Consider the following 20,388-nt stretch of genomic DNA (forward strand, 5'->3'; position numbering starts at 1 on the left):
TGGGAAGCATAATGATCTAGAGCTCTGCTAGCCAACACTGCCCCATTCCTACCATACCTTGGAATTTACACAAAGCTGCCTGCCCAGTTCTTTCTCCTCCCCTAGAGTCCTTCCAGGAGACAGTCTTCTTCCAGGGACAGTTGGACTAGAGGGGAGACAGAAAGATACAAAATCAGGAATTGGAGCCTAGCACCTGCTAAAGATCATAAAGCGTGTGGGAAAGTTTCCCTCTGGGACAGAGGTGCACAGTGGGGTTACTGAAAGGAGATTAACAACATGGCTGGGCACAAGGGATAATCCACACACCAGCGTGCATCAGACTGGTGTGCAGTCCTGTACCAGAAATTTTTTTATTTATTCAGTTTAATATACACTGAAAAACCACATCTTATGTCCTGCATACATTATTAGGCTGCAAATAACGAATGGGAGCAGCCACTGTTAAAGGGCTGAACCATCAACTCTACCAGTTTTGAGATAGCAGCCTCCTGCCTGCAGGGGCAAGGAGAAACCCTCCGACGCCCCAGCCAGCACTGCTGGATCATGTGCTGCTTTAAACAGATGCCTGAAAATGGGATTGGCAGCAACAGCCATGCCTGTGGGGGTGTGTGGGAGGAGAAGGGGTAACAGGACTTATCTAAGGGCCAGAGGGCAACCAGGAAGAAATACCAAGCAGCAGGGTGGTGCCTCCAGCTAAACTCATCTCCTACAATTAGGCATGTCCATTCTCCCTTTGCAAAAATGCAAGCAAGCAGTAATCGTGGTGGTATTACTCTTCCTTCCTTATCGTAGGAGCAAAACAATTACCATTTTAGGTCCATAATTTGGGACAAAAGAATGCCCTCATGCAGTTATAGCATGCTATGAAACTTCAGTCTCTTTTGTTCTCTGCTATTAAAGTTGTCCCGTGTTGTAGAAAATAATGTATTACATACTAGAGCAAAGATTTCAACCCTAATGTTCTATATAAGTAAGGAGTGTCAGCCTCCTTAGAGCAGGGCTGGTGACCTGGGGGACTCTGCACCACTGCTTGGCTATTAAGGGGACAAATGACTGCCTTTCATTTGAAACATCTCTTAGGGAAACAGAAAAATCTTGAAAAATTAGGAAATGTAAGCTTCTAAGAGCAAGTGCTGTAACTGATAGTTTTTTCCAAAGCTTTTCTAAGCTGAAATGTTGTGCTTTCTGCAGGGGTTGGCTCATGGATGGTGTCGGTTCTGGTGAGCCTATACTACAACACTGTTTTAACCTGGGTGATGTGGTATTTCATAAACTCCTTCCAAGAACCCCTTCCTTGGAGTGTTTGTCCTCTAAAGGAAAACAGAACAGGTAACTACCACTTCGAGCATCACTGCTAGCAAAAGGAGGATCACAAATGTCAGAGTCTGGGGGCTAACAAGAGGAAAAGGAAGCTTTGTTAATTTTTGATGCTTGTGCTATGATACAAATACCAGTCTGAAAGAGTGTCCCTAAATAGTTCTTTATCAAGACACGTGAGATTACTAGCATAATTAAGAACGAAATTTATGACTATATCTTTCAGTAACTGCTTTAAATGAGACTTTCAAGTTTTCATTAGATGGACATGCATTGGTGATGACTCATGAGCTATTACAGAAACCTTTCAGCTCATTTGCCATGATGTGCTGAGAAAGATCAGCTGAGTTGACAGAGCAGGAAACACAACCCTACTGAGGAACCTTAGTTTTTGCCTGTAGATCGCCAAGACTAGAGCAGCTAACCAAGAAACACCTGAGATGAGAAGCCTCATGTGATTTGGCCCTGTGTTGTGCACAAGACTTGTTTTCTTGGCAAAAAAACTATGATCTTGGCAAAAAACTATGAGAGTCACAATAGCCTACTCAAACTCATCACCCTCTCAGGAACAATAAAATCCAGAAAGTCCATGACCCCTTTTGCTTGATATTAAAATAGGAAATGAAATAGCAGTGTTTAAAAAAAAAACAAAAACCAACCAACTAAAGAAGCAAAACATTTTTGAGGTAGCAGAGAAACTACTTAAAAAGGGAATCTTAGAGGCTCAGACTAAATTCACACTATCTGCTACAAAAACTGGTGTAAGATCAAAGACAGACAGTGTACCTAAGCAGGATAAAGACTGCTCTCAGTTTTTTAAAATTATTTTTCAGTTTTCTTTTTTGTTCAGAGCATGAGACACACAAATTCCAGGGCAGAGCAAGAAATGTAATCTGAGTAAGAGCCTGTGCTGGGTGTGTTTGTGGAGGAGGTTTTTGGTAGCCGGGCGGGGGGCTACAGCAGTGGCCCCTGTGAGAAGCTTCTCAAAGCTCCCCCAGCTCCAAGTCAGACCCACCCCTGGCCAAGGCCAGGCCTATTATCGATGGTGGCTGTGCCTCTGTGATAACGTATTTAAGAAGGGGAACTTGGGAGTAGGAGTGGCTGTGAGGAGGACACCTATGAGAACAATGAGGTTAGTGGAGGCAAGGAGCTAAGAAAAAAGACAAAACATAGCAGAAATCAACTTTCTTTTAGAGCGCTTAGGACTATTCTAGAGTAGGAAGACAATTAGACATCTCCCATCTTTGTTACAGAAGTAGAGAAATAGGATTCTTTCATTTCTCAGATGTTGCAACTCGTAATTTACTAGTAACTAGTAAATGTGTTCCAAACCTGCTCTGGAGATCAACTTTTTAATCAACTAGTTCGATATACAAAAACCTGCATTTTTAGTTATGCATCTTTTAGAAAGTACTGAAGAAGTCCTTTACAGGCAGAGTTTTCAATACCAGTGCCAAGATGGGAAGAACCTGCACTTCTCCATCATTACTGCAATGCTCTCTCCAGGGATCTGCTTCTGAAGTGAGTCAAGTAGCAGCTGTTCCCCTCCACCAGCTGAACATAGACTAAAACAGCATTATTTCAGGCTCACATACTTAATCTGGGACTAAAGTGGCAAGAGCAGCAAAGCTTTCCACTACATAGCTCATTACTCATACACCCTGCTACACTCCACATGGACTTTCATTCAACAGCCAAGACTGTGTATTCAGAGGTAACTGGGATTGCACTGGTCAGTGTGTGTCTGGGTGCACATCCAATTCTTTTAATTCAGAGCTGAGCAAAGGACACCAGCCAGTCTGAGTATACGACTGTCCTCATACACTGAAAGACAATCACAAGCTTCAGATGTAATATTTCAGTGGCAACCACACTTTCACATGTAAATTTGGAACTGGAAAGTCACTAGGGTAAATCAGTACATCACATCCCTGCAAGTCACTTCATTCTTCACTTTGCAATCTCACCAAAGCAAGTTTTGTTTGAAAAGTTTCATAAAGCCACAATGACCACAATCATGACTACTCCTCTTCATCAACCTTTTTCCAGCTACACCAGCTTTCCCAGAATTTAGCCCAGAGTTGAGGTCAAGATTTTGCCACAACTTATTCAGGTCACTTTTCAAAAGGTAGGCACCCTAACTCTTTGTTTGCTGGAATTTCTATAGTGTCTCAAGACATACAAACCAGGAACCACCTCCGCTGTCTCTGCTGGGATTTGCTGCACCTGCTCAATTAAAAATTTATCATTTGCAGATTATTTCTCACATAATCTGCATTTTGCAGTCCATCTTTATTATTTGGCAGTCCTGTGATGGCTCTGTTTTAGAGAAGAATAAAAGCAAAATGTTGATTTATCAATATTACCTTTTTTACATTAGAAATATCAATTCTATGATGTCTTCTGTCAGGGTTTCTTTCACTCTTGTTTTAAAAGATCTTTCTGTTTTCTTTAACCCAGCTAGCACTGATGGCTCTGCACCCCAGAGTCAGGTGTCAGGGTTCCTCTTCACAAAGCTCTCCAAGAGCCAGGCTTCTCGGTCAGTCCTTTCTCCTGAACCACAGCAGAAGGACCTGCACCCATCATCTCTCCCAGAGACTGGAGGGCTGTGAGGCGAGGCTGGAAGAACAACACACTCTGCCTCCCCCCCTCTAGCTGGAAATACTTGAATCTAACATCTCCTGCATAACAAGAGTCTCCCTAAAAGAAAAGGCGTTTATCATCAGAGCAAAAAGGGAACCAAATTTAATTCACCATCAAGATCACAGAGCTGGCTGCCCAAGAGCACCACAGCACGCTTCCCCACTTCAGCCACATGGCAAGGAACTCGGTGGATCCCTGAGCTCTGCTAAGTGGCTTAATTGCCACATTGTTGATTCATTTGTTTTCAGAGTTTTGCTGTGAATGGTGGCTGTTTCAGAAATGAGTGAAAGGTCAGAAGGGATATATGGGCCTGTTTGAGAGCTTGATAGAACTGGCTGGCATTTCATACAACAGGAAAAAATTAAAAATAGAAAGAGGAGTTGTTTCTTGTACTCTCGGGATTATCTTCCTAAAATATATCATCACGTCCAGCTATGGAGTTTAAACAGTAGAACAAGGGAGATTTCCTATAAGCCACTTACCTTATTCAGCTACCTCAAACTTACTACCAGTAAATGCAGCATCTGGATGTTGCTGAAATGCAGTTTTATCATTCTCCTGCCTGCAGACATGCTTGTTGCCTTTGTAGAGTCTTGACAGGATGACTGATTTACACTTTCATGCAAGCAGAATGAGCCATCCTTTCTCCAGCTTGGGCTATCAGTCATTCATGGCAGGAGAGTGGCAAACTGCCCCGCGTGAGCTACTCTGCTCAGTGCATTAGGTAATCCCAGCAGGAACCAAGAGCCAAAGCTAATGGGTCCTGAAAACAGGGAAGGAGGAGGGAAAAAGTTGTTGCTAAACTGGAGTGGGATTGTGTGTGAAGCAGCAGCTTTAGCAAGACACTGCAAGAAAATGAGCGTGCTCTTCCAGACAGAGAGATGCATTCAGGTTTCACTAGGCAGGAAAAGGAGAAAGATCTCTCCCAGCCTCGGTGTGTGCTGGACCTCCTGGTTACAGGCACTGCTATCAGTGCTGCCTCTGTTGGCTCCACGCTGTGTAACCCCAGCTCCTGGAAATACACAGGGCTGCCTTGTGTTCTCAGGACACACCTGATTCTGGCTAGGAGCAAAGGCAGAAGCTGCAGCACCCAGGGAACTCGGGTTCCCAGCTGAAGACAGCAGGCCAGTGGGGTTTCTGAAGATCCTTTGTCAACCTCCCCTTCAGGCATTTAGGTTGTGTGTAGGCAGAAGGGTGAGCATGGGCCGTGGCGTACCTCCTGTTCCTGGTCCCCTCTTCTCCAGGCACAGAGCCTGGCTGGAGAGTGCTCCCTTCCCCAGGCACAGGTGCCTGAGGTTCCTGCTCACAGAAGCCCTGGAAAGATGAACTTAAGAGGCTGATGCCTGGGTCTTGCCCCGCTACGGGGCCACAACATAGCCAGGGGATCCCGGGCTTACACCCACCCTCAGGTGCCAGAATCTTGTTACAGCTCCACCAACCTCTAGACACACAGCTAAAAAATTTCATAGTCTACACTGAAATTACAGTTTAGATTTTACCTCACACTGAGTATGATGCCTTTTCTCTTTAGAAAGCTATCTCTTGCAGAAATGCTGGTGATGTTCTGGTGAAGGTGTCATCTAAGTCTTGCAGTATCAACCTGCTGCAACAGAGTTTGTCTTGCTGCACATTACAGACAGTGCAGAAAGGCCAGCTCAGTCCTTCTCTGTATTTCATTTGGCAGCCCACAAGGGACCATCCTGCCATTCTCCATTACTATAAAGTATTGCTTCCTAACAATACAGTGAGTGGGAAAAATATTACCTATTTTATAATTTATTCTTACACTTACCACATTTTTTTTCCAGGGATCAACGAAGAATGTTACGAAAGTACTGCAGTAAATTATTTTTGGTACAGGAAAACTTTGAACATAACACCCGATGTCACTGAGAGTGGCACGTTACAGTGGTGGCTCATTCTGTGCTTAGCAACTTGCTGGGCAATTGTCTATCTCTGCACCATCCGAGGAATTGAAACCACAGGAAAGGTACGGAAAAGGTAGAGAAGCGCATTATGCCACACTTTGGATCTTGCTCTCCAGATACTGAGTTTCACCACCAAGGAAAGCCTTCCCCATTTACCACACCAGCACCACACCAGTGTGCTCCTTGTCTAGCGAAGCGATAACAGTGGTACAGGTGCCTCAGGATGACACTTCTCTCATTTTCCATTGCAAATGCTTCTGCCCTAGCAGTCTCCCCTCGCATAATTTTAAGAGAACTTTTTTTACGAATATGTTCTGCAAAAGTGCATTCTGATTCTTTTAAAGATGGCAACATTCACCTGCAGCTGTCCGATCTAATATTATTAGGATTGTGTGTTGCAGTAACAAATAGGATTTATCAATGTTATTGTCAGTAACTGTCTGTCTTCTTACTTTAGGCAATTTATGTAACTGCAATATTTCCTTACCTTGTCCTAACTGTATTCCTTATTCATGGACTCACTCTACCAGGAGCCACTGATGGTCTGGCTTACCTCTTCACCCCAAATGTAAGTATTGCTGCTATAAGTCAGAAATATTATTTTTCTTTTTTCTCCCCTTCATATCTCATATATTCATTTTCCAGCAGCTCCTGAGCAAGCTCCCTATCCAAGAGCTCAGCTAAGCTCTTTTTTTCTGAGATGAAGTGATTTAGTATTTTCATATACTTTAGCAAGAAAAGAAGCAGCAAAGTATTTAACAGTTCAGTAAGAAGCATATCAGAAAATAGTGGAAACTTCAGTATGTTACAGGTGCCTTGGTCTTGAATGTGTAAGTAAAGCTAATGCACTTCACGAACAGAATCATCTTTCTGTTCTGATAAAGATGGGATTTCCCTGCCAATGCTACAGAATTTACACAACTTTAATCTTTTAAGAATTCACATGGAAAATGACTGAGGAATTACACTGCAAAGTGGTTTTTTTTCAAGGTTGAAAGCAATTTTCTCCTACCCGTTTCTCCATAGCTGAAGTTTCCCCCCTTCTCTATAGCTGAACCTAAAAGACAGACCTTCTGCAGAATCTCTCTCTTCCATTTTTTCTCACGTTCTCAAAGGGACAGGAGTCCCAGATCCATTCATATACTGGTCATTTTAGAAGGACCCCTTTACACTGTTCTTAGTGGCCTTCCCAAATGCAAAGTCAAATTGTCCCACCAAGTGGTTGCTATGAACCACAGGCTCCTCACAGCTCTGTCGTTGTGCTAAAAGGCTCCATAAAGTGGCGAGTGTAGAGGAGAGTGTAGAACAGAAGCCACTGACAGATGGTCTTTGAGCATCCTCTGCCTCTACAGTCACAGCAGTGCTTCCCACCACAGGAACACTGGGTACTTGCCTTTCCCATCCTACACCAGGAACACAGTTATTGAAGAAAACACAATCCAAGAAGCTGAGAGATATGTTACATACCAGCCTAGAAAGGAACAAGAGCAAGAGAAAGCTCAGATGAGACACCTCTTTTATCCCTCCCCCTGCAAGCCCAGTGGCACAGGTACGCAGCTGAATGCCGTCAGAGCCCAAAAAGGACAACCTGGGTCTTTACAGGAGACCAGGACAAGCACTTGCAATTTTGTAGGGCTCAGACAGGACAATAAATGCTTGACGCAATGTCTTAAGGAAGAGAGCAGATAAGACAACACAACCAGAATAGGGCTTGGTCTGTTGTCATTTGGTCTCATCCCTGCTGTCAGGTTTCTCTGGAAGAGCTCAGGCATCTTCAGGACTTACAACCATTTCACAGTCAACTGAGTACAAAAACTAGATTTGTGTGTATTCACAAAGCCTGGAGGTATCACAGTGCTGAGGGGGACCAGATCATCGTAAAAGAAGAGCTGGATGGTTTGCAGACTGGCGCCAGAAGTCAGAATGAAAATCCGGCTGCAATCAACCTGTGGCTAATGATTAGCCGGTTTGAGGAAGCAGATCCTCGGGACATCCTTGAAGAGTCATCTGAAGATGGTTTTGGTGATGAAATTGTATGTTCTTATCTACAAACGTGGAAAAGCTGATGTAACAGCCTGGTAAGTGATATCTGCTATGAGTGTGCTATTGCATAGAAAGTTATAGTGTAAGACAGAAAGATGGCTTTATTAAACAGCTGGGGAGAATTTTGGCACTTGAAGGACTTCAAAAAGACATTAAGCATACAACTGCAACATTTCCTTTCTCTCTTCTTCCCCTTAGCCCACAACTGCAGTACCAATACTGCCTTTTCTGTTAGCCTGTTTGTTGAGGAACTATTCCATCACTGCTGTCAGTAAATACATGCATTTTTCTTGTTACACTTCTCCACAGGGGATGTCCCAAAGTGAGTTGTGCAGGGGGGGTATTGGTTTGTGGGGGTTTTTTTGGCAAATATTTACCTGGCCCACCCAGACCACATTAGCTGACAAAGCTGCAAAGATATTTCTTAAGTGTGTTCTGTTTTCTTCTTCTTTTCCTGTCTTTTTGCAGGAAGTCTGTAAAGTTTTAAGCAAAATAAAGTAAGAGTTAGCTCACCTACTGCCTGTTTCACCTTGCTTTAAAAAAAAAAAAAAAAAAAAAAAAAAAAAATCAACCTTCTAGACATTCTTTACTCATTGGAGGCAATCTTTTACAACTTTTTTCCAACTTTGTAGTGCAGCAGAAATTGTAGTTTCTCTGTAATAGCTGCTATATCCACTCTCTGGTAACTTACACCTCACTGTTGTATTTGAAAATCTGTGAAAGAATGTAATACCTAGTGCTAAAAGTCACATCTTACCGTGGTTCAACATCATAATCATCCAATTGAATTTTATTTTTTTTTCCAAACTACCATTGTTTGTATTTTAGTTCTCATTAATAAATATCACAAATTACTGCATGCATATGGATTTTAAATATGGAAGGCTGTGGTTTTGTTTTCATGCAGAAATACATCATTGGCTTTTTGCCATCTGACACACTTTTACACCTTAAATTCTAGAACAAATAATGAATACGTCTTTTCATTGACTTTCAGACATGGAGAAGTCTGATGATTTACTCACCCTCTCTAAATCCTTGGCTACCTGGAAAGTGAAGCTGCCAAGAAAACAAAAAAGATACTGAAGTTATGCTCAAAGGCACTTGAGGGGAAAGCATAAGTTGTACAAAGATGAAGCAACACAGAAGCTGGAACAGAGACTTCTGGAAAGGTTCTTGGGAAAAAAAACCAACAAACAGAGGCATCAGAAAAGGGATCCTATCAAGAATCAGCAATGGTCTCTACACGGTTCAGCTTCTGCGGACATTCGTGTTAGCTCAGGAGCAAAAAAGCCTCCTTCTCCAGTCTCCTTCACATCTGCAAGAGCTTCAGAGACTGTAAATATTTGGGGGTTCTCTGGGAATGAACAATTCCAGGAACTTGGTTGGGCAAATGATGGCTGTGCCCAGAGCTCTGCAGCTTTTTAACGAGCAGTGAGAATAGCCAAGAAAAAGGCAGCACAGACACCAGATTCTCTATCACAGAGGCAATTTGTAATTTTTAACTCTATTTTTCAGTTTAGTTTTACATCTGATACATTACTATGAATGGACACTTAAAAATCCTTTCAAAGTACCTGGTCTGTCCATATAGTTTCTGGTATTAAGGAGAACAAAAGCATTACCTTAATGAACTGCTGCCTTTAAGTGCCGTATTACTTGTTGGTCACTTCCTTATGACAAAAGCAGTAGCTGTATTTACACCAAAATTACACATCACAGGGATCCCAGTATGTTTTAATTCTGTTTTAAGGAAGTTTCTCTCTGTTGCACGTGTTCAAGCATCCAAACATCTCGCTGGCCAGGGGGGGAATTATGCTTCCCTTCCTCACTCCCATGTTCATTCATTAACATTCTGGTCGTATATCTTCATCTACATGTTTCTAGGTTCAGCACATTTTTTTCTTCTGAAGATACACTTATGAAATCCGTATGACCTATTATTGAAAATTTAAAATTACATTTAGATTCATAATTTGCTTAAGACCAGATAATGACACTGCCACAGCATGCTTGCAGGTCCACTATTTCTTCAAGTCTGAGCGTTGATTAGTAGTTTTAGAGTCAATAAATTGGATCTAGCACCAAACTAAACTATCTCTGGACTCATTTGCCAAAGTCCCCAGTCAGAAAGCCAGACTTCTAACTGTATCTATCAGCACTGACAATTGACTTGGCAGCACTTAATCAAACTCTGAAGGCCATGTTGAATGCAAATGCTGAATTTCTGCACTGCAATATCAGTCTAGTTCTGCAACTGCACAAGATCCTACCAGTGCGCACTTTGGCACTGGGGGGTTTGATTATGATCTTTCAAAATAAATGTCTAGAAAGGTTTGTCTAAGCAAAAGAATTTCAGCCAGTAATGGTTACATGTATCTGCTTGCTCTGTTGTACAAAACATTATACCAGCTCTGCTGTGGTCAGGGCACTGGCGTACTTGTGAAGAAATCATCTGCAGTAATGGCATTCACTGCATCCATCCGCACTGAGTTGAACCCATTATTTTCACTCTTCAAGCTCAGGCCAGCTTCAGAGAAAGCCAAAATGCTATTAAGAGTCTTCTGGCATATTTGTCTCTCATTCACAGAACCATGGAATCATAGAATCACCTCAAGGAAAGGACCTCAAGGATCATCTGGTCCAACCTTTCTGGCAAAAGAATGGTCTAGGAAAGATGGTCCAGCACCCTGTCCAGTTGAATCTTAAAAGTGTTCAGTGTTGTGGAATCCACCACTTCCCTGGGGAGATTATTCCAATGGCTGGTTTGTTCTCATCATGAAAATGTTTTCTCTTGTGTCCAGTCAGAATCTCCTCAGGACTAACTTGTACCCATTACCCCTTGTCCTTTCCATGTGACTCCTTGTAAAAAGGGAGTCTCCATCTTCTTTGTGGCTGCCCTTCAAATACTGGAACATGGTGATAAGGTCTCCCCTAAGCCTTCTCTTCTCAAGGCTGGACAAATCCAGTTCTCAGGCTTTTCTCACATAGCAGGCTTTCCCATCTCTTGATCATCTTTGTGGCCCTTCTCTGCACCCTCTCCAGCCTGTTCACATCTTTTTTGTACAGCGGGGACCAAAACTGAACACAGTATTCCAGGTGTGGCCTGACAAGGGCTGAGTAGAATGGGATAATGACTTTTTTATCTCTGCTGGTGATGTCCTTGTTGATGCAACCCATCATCCTGTTGACTTTCTTTGCCACTGCAGCACACTGTTCACTCATATTGAGTTTGTTATCCACCAGGTTCCCCAGGTCCCTTTACACAGAGCTGCTCTCCAGCCAGGTAGATCCTAGTCTTGCTGCACTCTTGGATTGTTTTCTCAGGTGCAAGACTTTACACTTGTTCTTGTCCTTCCTAGAAATGCTCATAGCAGGATCATTCCTATGAACGTTCCTAGTCATGTACTAGGATCAACAGCACACGCACACAGACACAACACAGAAAACACACTATTCGCTGTGCATGGTCAGGCTGCAGATTTGACTCAGACTGATGTAAAACAAAGTGAAATACTCTACAGCCCTGCTATTGCTTTTGGGCCAGCTGGTTTTTAAAACACTCGTTCTTAACTAATACCGGTTTCTATTCCCCTTACTTGATAACAGATCAAAAAGTAATACAGCTGGTAGGGTATGAATATAACACACCACCGCTTAGTTTCTGCAGGAAACAAATATTTATTAAGTGGATTTACATTTTGAACATTACTTATATTTTATCTTTTTCTTTTAGACTGATTTTAATGATAAGATTCCTTCTTAGTGCAGCTATTTAAAACTGCGTATTATTCTCTGTAATCTAACAATCACTGACTTCTTAATTCCTCTAACAAGTTGCCCTTACATCAAAATTCAGATTTCACTCTGCCAACTTCTCCTTTTTCCTTATTTTTCCAATGTTGCCTTTTTATCTTTTATTGCTGTTTTTACAGTACTTTGAATCTAAGATGCTCTTTTTAATGAATATCCTCTTCTTGTCTGCTTGGGCTTTTAGTCTTTATTTTTTTTAAGCGAAGTTGGAAAGATAAGGAATCACTTTGTGTCTTAAAACAATGAAGGTTTAGCATTTGTATACAGTTTTAGGAAGATAATATCCTTAAACTGTGTTACCCAGTATGTAGATTAACAGAAAAAAAAAATTGAGGAAAAATGTAATGTACTGTCCCTATTGTGTGCCTAATGCCTATCATTTAGAAACACATTTTTATCATCAGACAGAAGAGTTATAAAATGAAACAGATTCTGTAATTACTACATACATTTAAACAGACCAAATTATGTATTCAGAAATGCCTGCTTTACTGTCTTGTTTTGCACTAATTCACATTTTCAGTATATTTACATGACAGCACAACTTACAATTTCAGAAGTGATGTAAGCGATGAGTTGTGAGAACTGGGAGAGAAAAATAAAGTTTAATTTAAGCCTAATACATGCATTTATTCCAATTATTTCAGCTGAACACTTTGAAAAGTCCCCGTGTATGGCTTGATGCAGCTACCCAGATTTTCTTCTCTCTTTCTTTGGGTTTTGGAGGGCTTATTGCTTTCTCGAGCTACAATCCACCAAAGTGAGTAGAATTACAACCTTTATAAATTGGCTAAATTCTTGCTGTATTTTGTGCAATTTTCTAAAATTTTCAAAACTCTTTCCTTAGGATATTTATAAAGGATCCTCATTTTTCTAAAGGATCTTAACAGCTTCTGTCTTTCTGAAAAGCCAAATAGATTTTCTAACAGGAAGAGGGGAAAGAAAAAAAAAAAAAAGTCTAAAAAAATTAAAAGTTTGCAGAAAACACCTGAGAGAATCACAGACAAAATACTGCCTTTTTTTTAGTCACTTCACTTGTTTGAATGCTTTTTCTAGAAATGACTGTGAAAAGGATGCTGTGACAGTAGCAGTTGTAAACAGCATGACATCCCTCTATGCTTCCATCCCAGTCTTCTCTGTTTTGGGGTTTAAAGCAACCACAGGCTACTGGGACTGTTTGGACAGGTGAGAAACTTGTATTTCCAGTGTTATACTGTGGTGTCAACACCTAAATAGATAATGTGTTACTTGAAAAACATGCATTTAGTAAATTTATTTCCACTAAAAAGAAAAAGCATCTGTATGGAGAAGTCTAATACAAAAATAGAAAGTATTATAGTGTTATAGTACTGAGGCAAGAATGATCAGGAATAGCATTTGTAAGAAGCAAGACTAATTATAAAACAATCCACTGCAAGTAGTGCATCAAGGATCACATCTCAATCTCAGACTAGCATGAGAAGTTAAAAAATCAACACCTCTTCCTATTCCACCAGATTCACTAAATTGTTAAACACAAGTGGTGGAAATGGTCTGGAGAGCTGATAAAATAAAACCAGAAATGTTTTAGTGACTGCATCTGCATAGAATTTCCAACCACATCATCTGCAAACACTTAAACTAAAGATATTTTGGCTTCTCTGGCAGGAATATTATCAATATCATCAATGAATTTGATCTTCCGGAAGAAAGCATAATGCGACAGAACTACACGGCCTGGATTAATTTCCTAAATTCATCATATCCAGAAAAAATTGCTGGACTCAAACTGAAAAGCTGCAACTTTCAAGAATTTCTTGATCAGGTACCATAATTGCTTTCAACAAAGTAATCTTTAAACTAAGTAGAAGGACTGGTATCTTCCTTTTTCTCATAAGTACTTGTTCATTACTCTACATGTAATGAATATATTATACTTAATCATGAAATAAAACTTCTTTTTTTTCAAAATTTGAAATAACACTGCTGTAGGACAGTCTGAACTCAAATCCACCTGGTGCAACATGCAAAATTACACATTATCATCACAAAACTAATCTTCAAAAGTGCACCTACCTTGAGCCTACCATGGACACAAGATCCAGTCCTACTCTGATTTACAGGAATAAGCACAACAGAGAAAACACATCTAGCTGAAAGATTATAGAAGAAGGATGATGAATGGGAGTTTCCTAAATCAATATCTAGAAAAGTATCAAAAAATCTATTAAAATGTTCAGTCTGCTTTCAACCACATATATGACCATCAGGAAGGTATCTTATCAGTTTGCTCTTTTATCTTCCTTTCCACATCTTTCTATTCCTTCTTGTCCTCTCCCTTTTAAATTTCCTCTTCGCTGTACAGGATCTCACCAATATTTTAATTATTTATCCCCCAACCTCCCTCCCCCCCCCAAGTAAAATACATCATGCTCCTCTACCTTTCCTTCTTTTCCAAACCTCCTAAAACATTTCTCCTATCACTAAACACAGATGTTTCTTCTCTGTTTACTTCTCCAACCTCAGTCCACTTGCTCCAGTGAATCCACCCAGTCCGGTAACTCTCATTTACGACTCACCCATTTGAACTCCCTTGTTACAAGTCCTTACCACCTCATGAGAAAAGAATAGAGCCATGGTTGGAGGAGAGAATAATAAAGAAACAAGTTTAAGAAAAAAAAAAAATTAGGGCAAAAGGGTAGACACATTTGCTAGAGACAGAATGTGTTAATCCACAATAGCCTTAACACACAATGATGTGAAATAGGCTATTTTAGTCACATGATGTAGAAGTCCAAGGACAACATTCCAGCCCTGTCATGAGTCAGTCTGTTTTGCCTGGCTTCCTCTGATGGCACCCATTTCTGATTTATGGTTTGTTTGACAAATTTTAATTCCAAATTAGAGCAACATTAGCATTTTTCAGTGCTTAGATTTAAATGCCCTTGTCCTTGGGAGACTGAATTCAAAGAAATTTGGCTGAAATTGGGCTTTTTAGCCTTCTCTGCCCCAGCAACTATGGATTGTTTTGTGATCAACAATTCATCAAATCTCTTGCTGCTAGAGTGCCACTCATATCCTTACCTACATCTTTTTCTTTCCAGCAGCTATTATATCATAGATTTAAAAAATATATATATATTTAAGATGGTATTGGCAAAACAATTGCTATTTGAATTACAGCTCTCAGATCTGCTTTACTCCAGACCATCTCTCTTGTGCAAGATAAAATTCTGGTCTATGATAGTCTACACACCTCTGATAGACCATTTAATATTAAAATTCCCACAAACGCTCCCTATTAATCATTTTCTCAATTGCTGGCTGCCACAGAGCCCCACAGGTTGACCAGCAGCCTTGACTCCAAGGAAGGTCAGAAGTGTGTTATAATTCTATATGCATGAGAAACTACATTTACACCATCATAATGTGTATTTTTATCTGTTTGTGAATTCTGCAGAGTGTATCGGGAACTGGCTTGGCTTTCATCACTTTCACACAAGCCATCATTCTCATGCCAGGCTCCCAGGCCTGGGCCATTCTGTTCTTCATAATGTTGTTCAGCTTGGGCCTTTCTTCTATGTTTGGGAACATCGAGGGAGTCTTCACTCCTCTTCTAGAGCTTCAAAGTATATCTAAATCAATACCCAAAGAGCTATTATCTGGTAAGGTATTTGCTTTGCTTTGTTCACAGAAGGTGGCTTCTTTATAGATGTACAAACTACCAACCACTTAATAAATATCATAGAGGGATTAAGAACTTGTAATATTAACTTAGTTATCTCATAGGGCTAGTAAGGGCAGTGGATTGTGTTTGCAGATGATAAGCACATAGATGAAGTAGCAGTTTTGGCAGAAGCTGTCAGATGACAGCATTATATTGCCCTTGTCATTTTTTTTTCTTAGCTTGCAAAAGCTGTTTCAGACTGAAAAAGCTTGTTAAATTGCTTTTCCTGGAGTCAAGTTCAGTCTGAGCTGCTGTAGACATTAGGAAGAGCCTTGTCTTCACTTAAGCCTTTGGCAGCTAAACAAGTCACTTTAAAGCAACCGGTGACATCAGCTGATTTGCCATAACCACTTGCGCACGAACTTAACCACATTCTCACAACTGTGAGACAGGTCATTCACCCCTATTTCATTCAGGTTTGTGTTGCTACAGATTATTTCACACTTAATGTGAATGTGGCAGAGTAGAAAATTACCACTTGGAAACTGAGAACTGAGTGCGTGAGATCCCGTTCGTGCACCAAAACTGGACTTTTTTTCCAGAGACAGTTACTGAAACCAAACTCCTCCTCAAGAACAAGACTCAGCGAGAGTCTGAGAGATCCTACCATGAAACTGGTCTAGAAAAATTTCTGGCAGTTTGAAGTAATGGATTAACACTTCTGCTATGTGCCCTTTCAAATTCTTATGGGTAATATTGCTGTCATGCCTTTTTTAGAGTCTTCCTGTAGCATCTAGATTATCTCCTTCTCATTTTACAACTTTTTATGTAGAAACAAAATTTACAACTTGATGAGGTAATATATTATTTTGAAATTGATTTTCCAATTGTAAGCGTTTGGGTTTTTTTTAAAAAAACAAAAATGTCTGGAGCCAATTTTACACAACATTGAACCAAAGGCCATCTCAGAGTCAGAAGCAATTAGTAACATAGCACAAGGACAAATTGATTTGCAGCTCATCTCTGCATCCAGCAACACTTTCCCTCCTTCCTACTTTTTCTTTCAATTACCCCAAATCTGTATCTTGGCTAAAATGGGAACTGACTGTAAAACAGTGTGGTGAAACCTAAACCATGCACGCTGGGACATAAGGAACATACACATTTGTAGCTCTGGGCCCTTCGAGGAAATGGGGGACAGAAATCCAGGGAGCCCTTACACTTCTCCAATGCCACTGTCTGTGCTTTGACTGCATGGAAATGAGGGCACTTGAAACTCAATACAGCAGTCAAAAATGAACATAGGGCAACAGCATAGCATAGCCCAGGCTGTCTGCTGGAAGTACTAACAACTGAAGGATGCTCTGAGTCACACAACTGCGTTCCTCCTGTAACAGAGTGGTGCCTCTTGGCCAACACATGGGGGAAAACTGAGTTTGGAAATAACATTAGCTCCCCTGAGACAAAAACAGTTCATTGTAGCTCCATAGAGGGAGAGAGAATAAAAATCACTGGAACAAAAGCAAAAATAACTTAGAACAAAAATATACTTACCAAGTTCAGTTCAGTATCCCAGTTACAGATATGTCTTTTTCTTCAGGTATAATATGTCTAATATGCTTCCTCATTGCTCTGTGTTTTACGCTGGGTTCGGGGAGTTACTGGATTGACATATTCGACAGCTATGCAGGCTCACTGCCTCTTCTAGTCATCACTTTCTTTGAAGTGATCGGGGTTGCATATGTCTATAAAATTAAAAGGTACGTTGGAAACAGGTGGAATTTTTTACTCAAAAGAGATAAATGCATTTTCCTCTCAATCCATGTATGTTACACACAGGTATACAATATTAACATATTTCTGTAGCATTTACCAGTTCTGTGAATGTAGATAATCATTCTTTCCTTCAAGTCTCCTATATTTCTAAAACAGGAAGGACAATCTCTGCATAGCACTTAGGGAAGGGGGGATCCTAAGTTTAAAGCTAGAAAGTCAACAGCCATTGCAGTTCTTTGCCCAAGAGGAGTTACACCATCTTTCAAATAGCCTCCCGTTACTGCCCTTTTTTTTTTTTTTGGTATACTCTTCTATTTTTTGATCATAATTTTTTCCCCTCAAACCTCACAGTAAGCAACAAGCAGTAACTCCCCCATGTTAAAAGGCTCAACCTATGTGCTGAGAATCTCTGTAGTCACAGACACCAATCAATTTCACTCTTTAGTTTAAAAGCTTTCCTACATCATTTGTAGTTGGAAATGTCAGAATCCTTACCTCATTTTGACTAAAACTTCCCTCTCTATTCAGGGCTCTTCCAGTCCAGAAATATCCCCGATTCTCAATAAAGATTAATCTCTTCCCCTATATAACTTAGTTACATGTTGGGACTTCACCTTTCCAATTCTTACTCTGACACTGGGATCATGAAGGTCCTGATTTTTTGTGGATCAGTTTGTATACTGTATAGGTAATGAACTCACGTTTGGCCAGTGCTGTTGCATATCAAGGTGTATCAGTATCATTCCAACTTAAGTCTTACCATAGGCTATGATTTTAAAAATAAGAAACTGAAGGGAAAAAATAATCTTCCAGAATTACAGCTAAAGTCCCTGCATTAGATGGTTTAGATTCACTGTTAAGATGACCGTAAACAATTTCACACATCCCTCTTGCTAGCCATACAGTTAGCCTCAATCTACCATGATGCAGAAGTAGTAATAAAATCTGGTTTCACACACTACAACAGACTCTGGATTCTGTAGCACCTTCATCTTCTCTGTTGTGCTAGTATACATACACTTTTTCCTCTTCGTTACTATGGGATATGAGCACAGCCAAATCACTTTTTCCTAGTTCTCAAGAGAACTTCTAAATATCTTCAATTAGATTAACTGATTTGAAGACAAAGCTGGTGTTTGAAAACACACATACAAAAATCAGAGTTCCTATTCCCGATTACAAAACTCTTTCCAACTTGATAGACACAGGTTACCATGTAACTGTCAAACCCAGAACCATATATCTACTGTTCATTCAATGTAAAAAACTGTATGATGTACCTGTAAAAGATCAGCTCTGTGCCACTAGTGACTGCACAGGCTGCAACAATTTGATCTGATTCATTTGGTGCTGGTTAATTCAGACTTCTTCCCAACAAGCTATATTTGTTCCCTTGGCAATTTTGTCTTTTTTTTAAATGTTTGAATAGTTCTACAGAACTGCTGTAATATTTTCATCACTTATTTGTGCTTAGAAACCTTAGATTAGTTGCTCTAAACTGAGTTGCAGTAAACTGACAATGTAAACTCATAATTCAGCCCTGGTAGGGATCAATAAATAATATCAATAAAGTAGGTGTTATTTACTTAATTCTATAGTAAGTTATTAAAGGAGGATATGGAATAGAAAAGATATAGAGAGCTGTACCATGTGTTTAAAACTTATAGAAAAATACAAAAAAGTGAAAGTTACTACTAAGATTTGACCTTATCATAAACATGCCTCCTCTTAAAAGGTTCAGTAAAGATGTGAAATGGATGACTGGACGAAAACCCAATCTCTACTGGCAGATCACATGGAGGTTTATTAGCCCTCTGCTCCTGCTGACTGTCTTCATGGCCTTTGTTACTCTTCAGATACAGAAGCCGCCAAGCTATACAGCCTGGAATCCTAAATATGTATGTTCCCAAATATTTTCAAAACTTCTAATAAAAGCAAGAGTTGTATATTTTTCTGCCCTACCAGATCCTTTAAAATCATTGCTATCTACTGCTTACCTACATAATGCAGCCTGAAGTGATGCAATGCTCAGAATGAGAAGGCTCCAGTATGCATAAAGGTTACACATACTAAAATGTGTTTCTGTTAAGAGCATCTTCTTGAGGAGTCTCACATACTCCGTGCTCCATATTTTTTATGGGTATGTGTAACTCAAAGAACTGTTGAAGTGAAATGTCTCACAGACACTCCATGCCTACAGGGGGTTCAGAAGTGGAACAAATGCATGAGAAGAGCTTTAGAGCTGCATAACAGATGCCAGGGATGAAAACAGTTCTCAGTGAGAAATACCAATGTCATTGGGGCCCTGATGAATACATAAATGTGTACTTTTGACAGGCAGACAGGGAGGGAGGCAGTGGTCCAAGAACAGTGTTAGTTAATTCAGCACCAGAGACATGTCAATGGTGAGAACATTTGATCTGGACGTCACTGTCTCATGTCAGTTGCAGTTTCTTGGATCCTTCTCAACTACACACTGCATAGGGGTTTGAAGATCAATTCTGGTCTTAAACTGCACAAGCATTACACAGCAGCAGTGTCTCCTCCAAACACCATTAAGTAGCTATCATCCAAAAATAAAACTCATAGCCACAGACTTTCAGAAATTGCATTATCATCATTCTCTCAAAATCTCTCATATAAATTTTCCCTATTTGGCAAAGAGCGTGTCTGGCTCTTTGCCAAATAGGGTAAGTTTTGAGTACTAACAAGAATAATCAGAGCTTAATCAAAGAGGGTGAAAGTTTAACTCTTTGGGCAACTCCTGCACCCCTAGGAATGTGTCACACTTCCAGCTATAAATCTTTGAAACTGTAAAATATTTTCAGCCCTCTTTAGACCCACAAGAAGGGGATACAGAGGACATGGCCACTGAATGCTGCTGCAGAAGCAAGAGTAAAACTTCTGCTATCCTTAATGTAACAGCATAAGAAAACGCAAAGGGGAATCATAGCAAAATGTAAGCGTACCTACCAATTATTTATTTTGCTTGTTTTTTTATCTCCATAGGAAGGCTTCCCTATGAAAGAGGAGAAAGTTTATCCACCTTGGGTGCTGGCCATCTGTGTGCTGTTAGTTGTCCTTCCTTGTGTGTTTGTACCTCTGGTAGCACTCTTCCAACTGATCAAACGAATGCGCAGAAGCAAGGACCCAAGCCTTGTACCACCAGAAGTGTTTTCATGTCAGCAGGCTAATAGCAACTTTCCTCATCCAAAAGAATAA

At 40.3% G+C, this 20,388-nt stretch overlaps 1 protein-coding gene across 1 annotated transcript in view; it reads left to right on the plus strand.

The window, feature by feature from the left end:
* The window catches only part of LOC113476663 (sodium-dependent neutral amino acid transporter B(0)AT3-like), a 30,897-nt gene extending 10,509 nt beyond the window's left edge, over nt 1-20,388 (plus strand). Inside the window, exons 3-12 of the mRNA XM_026842510.1 lie at nt 1,192-1,329; nt 5,769-5,950; nt 6,346-6,456; nt 12,392-12,504; nt 12,801-12,929; nt 13,392-13,548; nt 15,184-15,388; nt 16,991-17,150; nt 18,902-19,064; nt 20,176-20,388. Of these exons, the coding sequence (XP_026698311.1) occupies nt 1,192-1,329; nt 5,769-5,950; nt 6,346-6,456; nt 12,392-12,504; nt 12,801-12,929; nt 13,392-13,548; nt 15,184-15,388; nt 16,991-17,150; nt 18,902-19,064; nt 20,176-20,388 (1,571 nt within the window). The remainder of the gene's footprint in view (nt 1-1,191; nt 1,330-5,768; nt 5,951-6,345; nt 6,457-12,391; nt 12,505-12,800; nt 12,930-13,391; nt 13,549-15,183; nt 15,389-16,990; nt 17,151-18,901; nt 19,065-20,175) is intronic.

The sequence above is a fragment of the Athene cunicularia genome (assembly GCF_003259725.1).
Source record: "Athene cunicularia isolate RWA chromosome 2 unlocalized genomic scaffold, athCun1 chr2_part1, whole genome shotgun sequence".
NCBI lineage: Eukaryota > Metazoa > Chordata > Aves > Strigiformes > Strigidae > Athene > Athene cunicularia.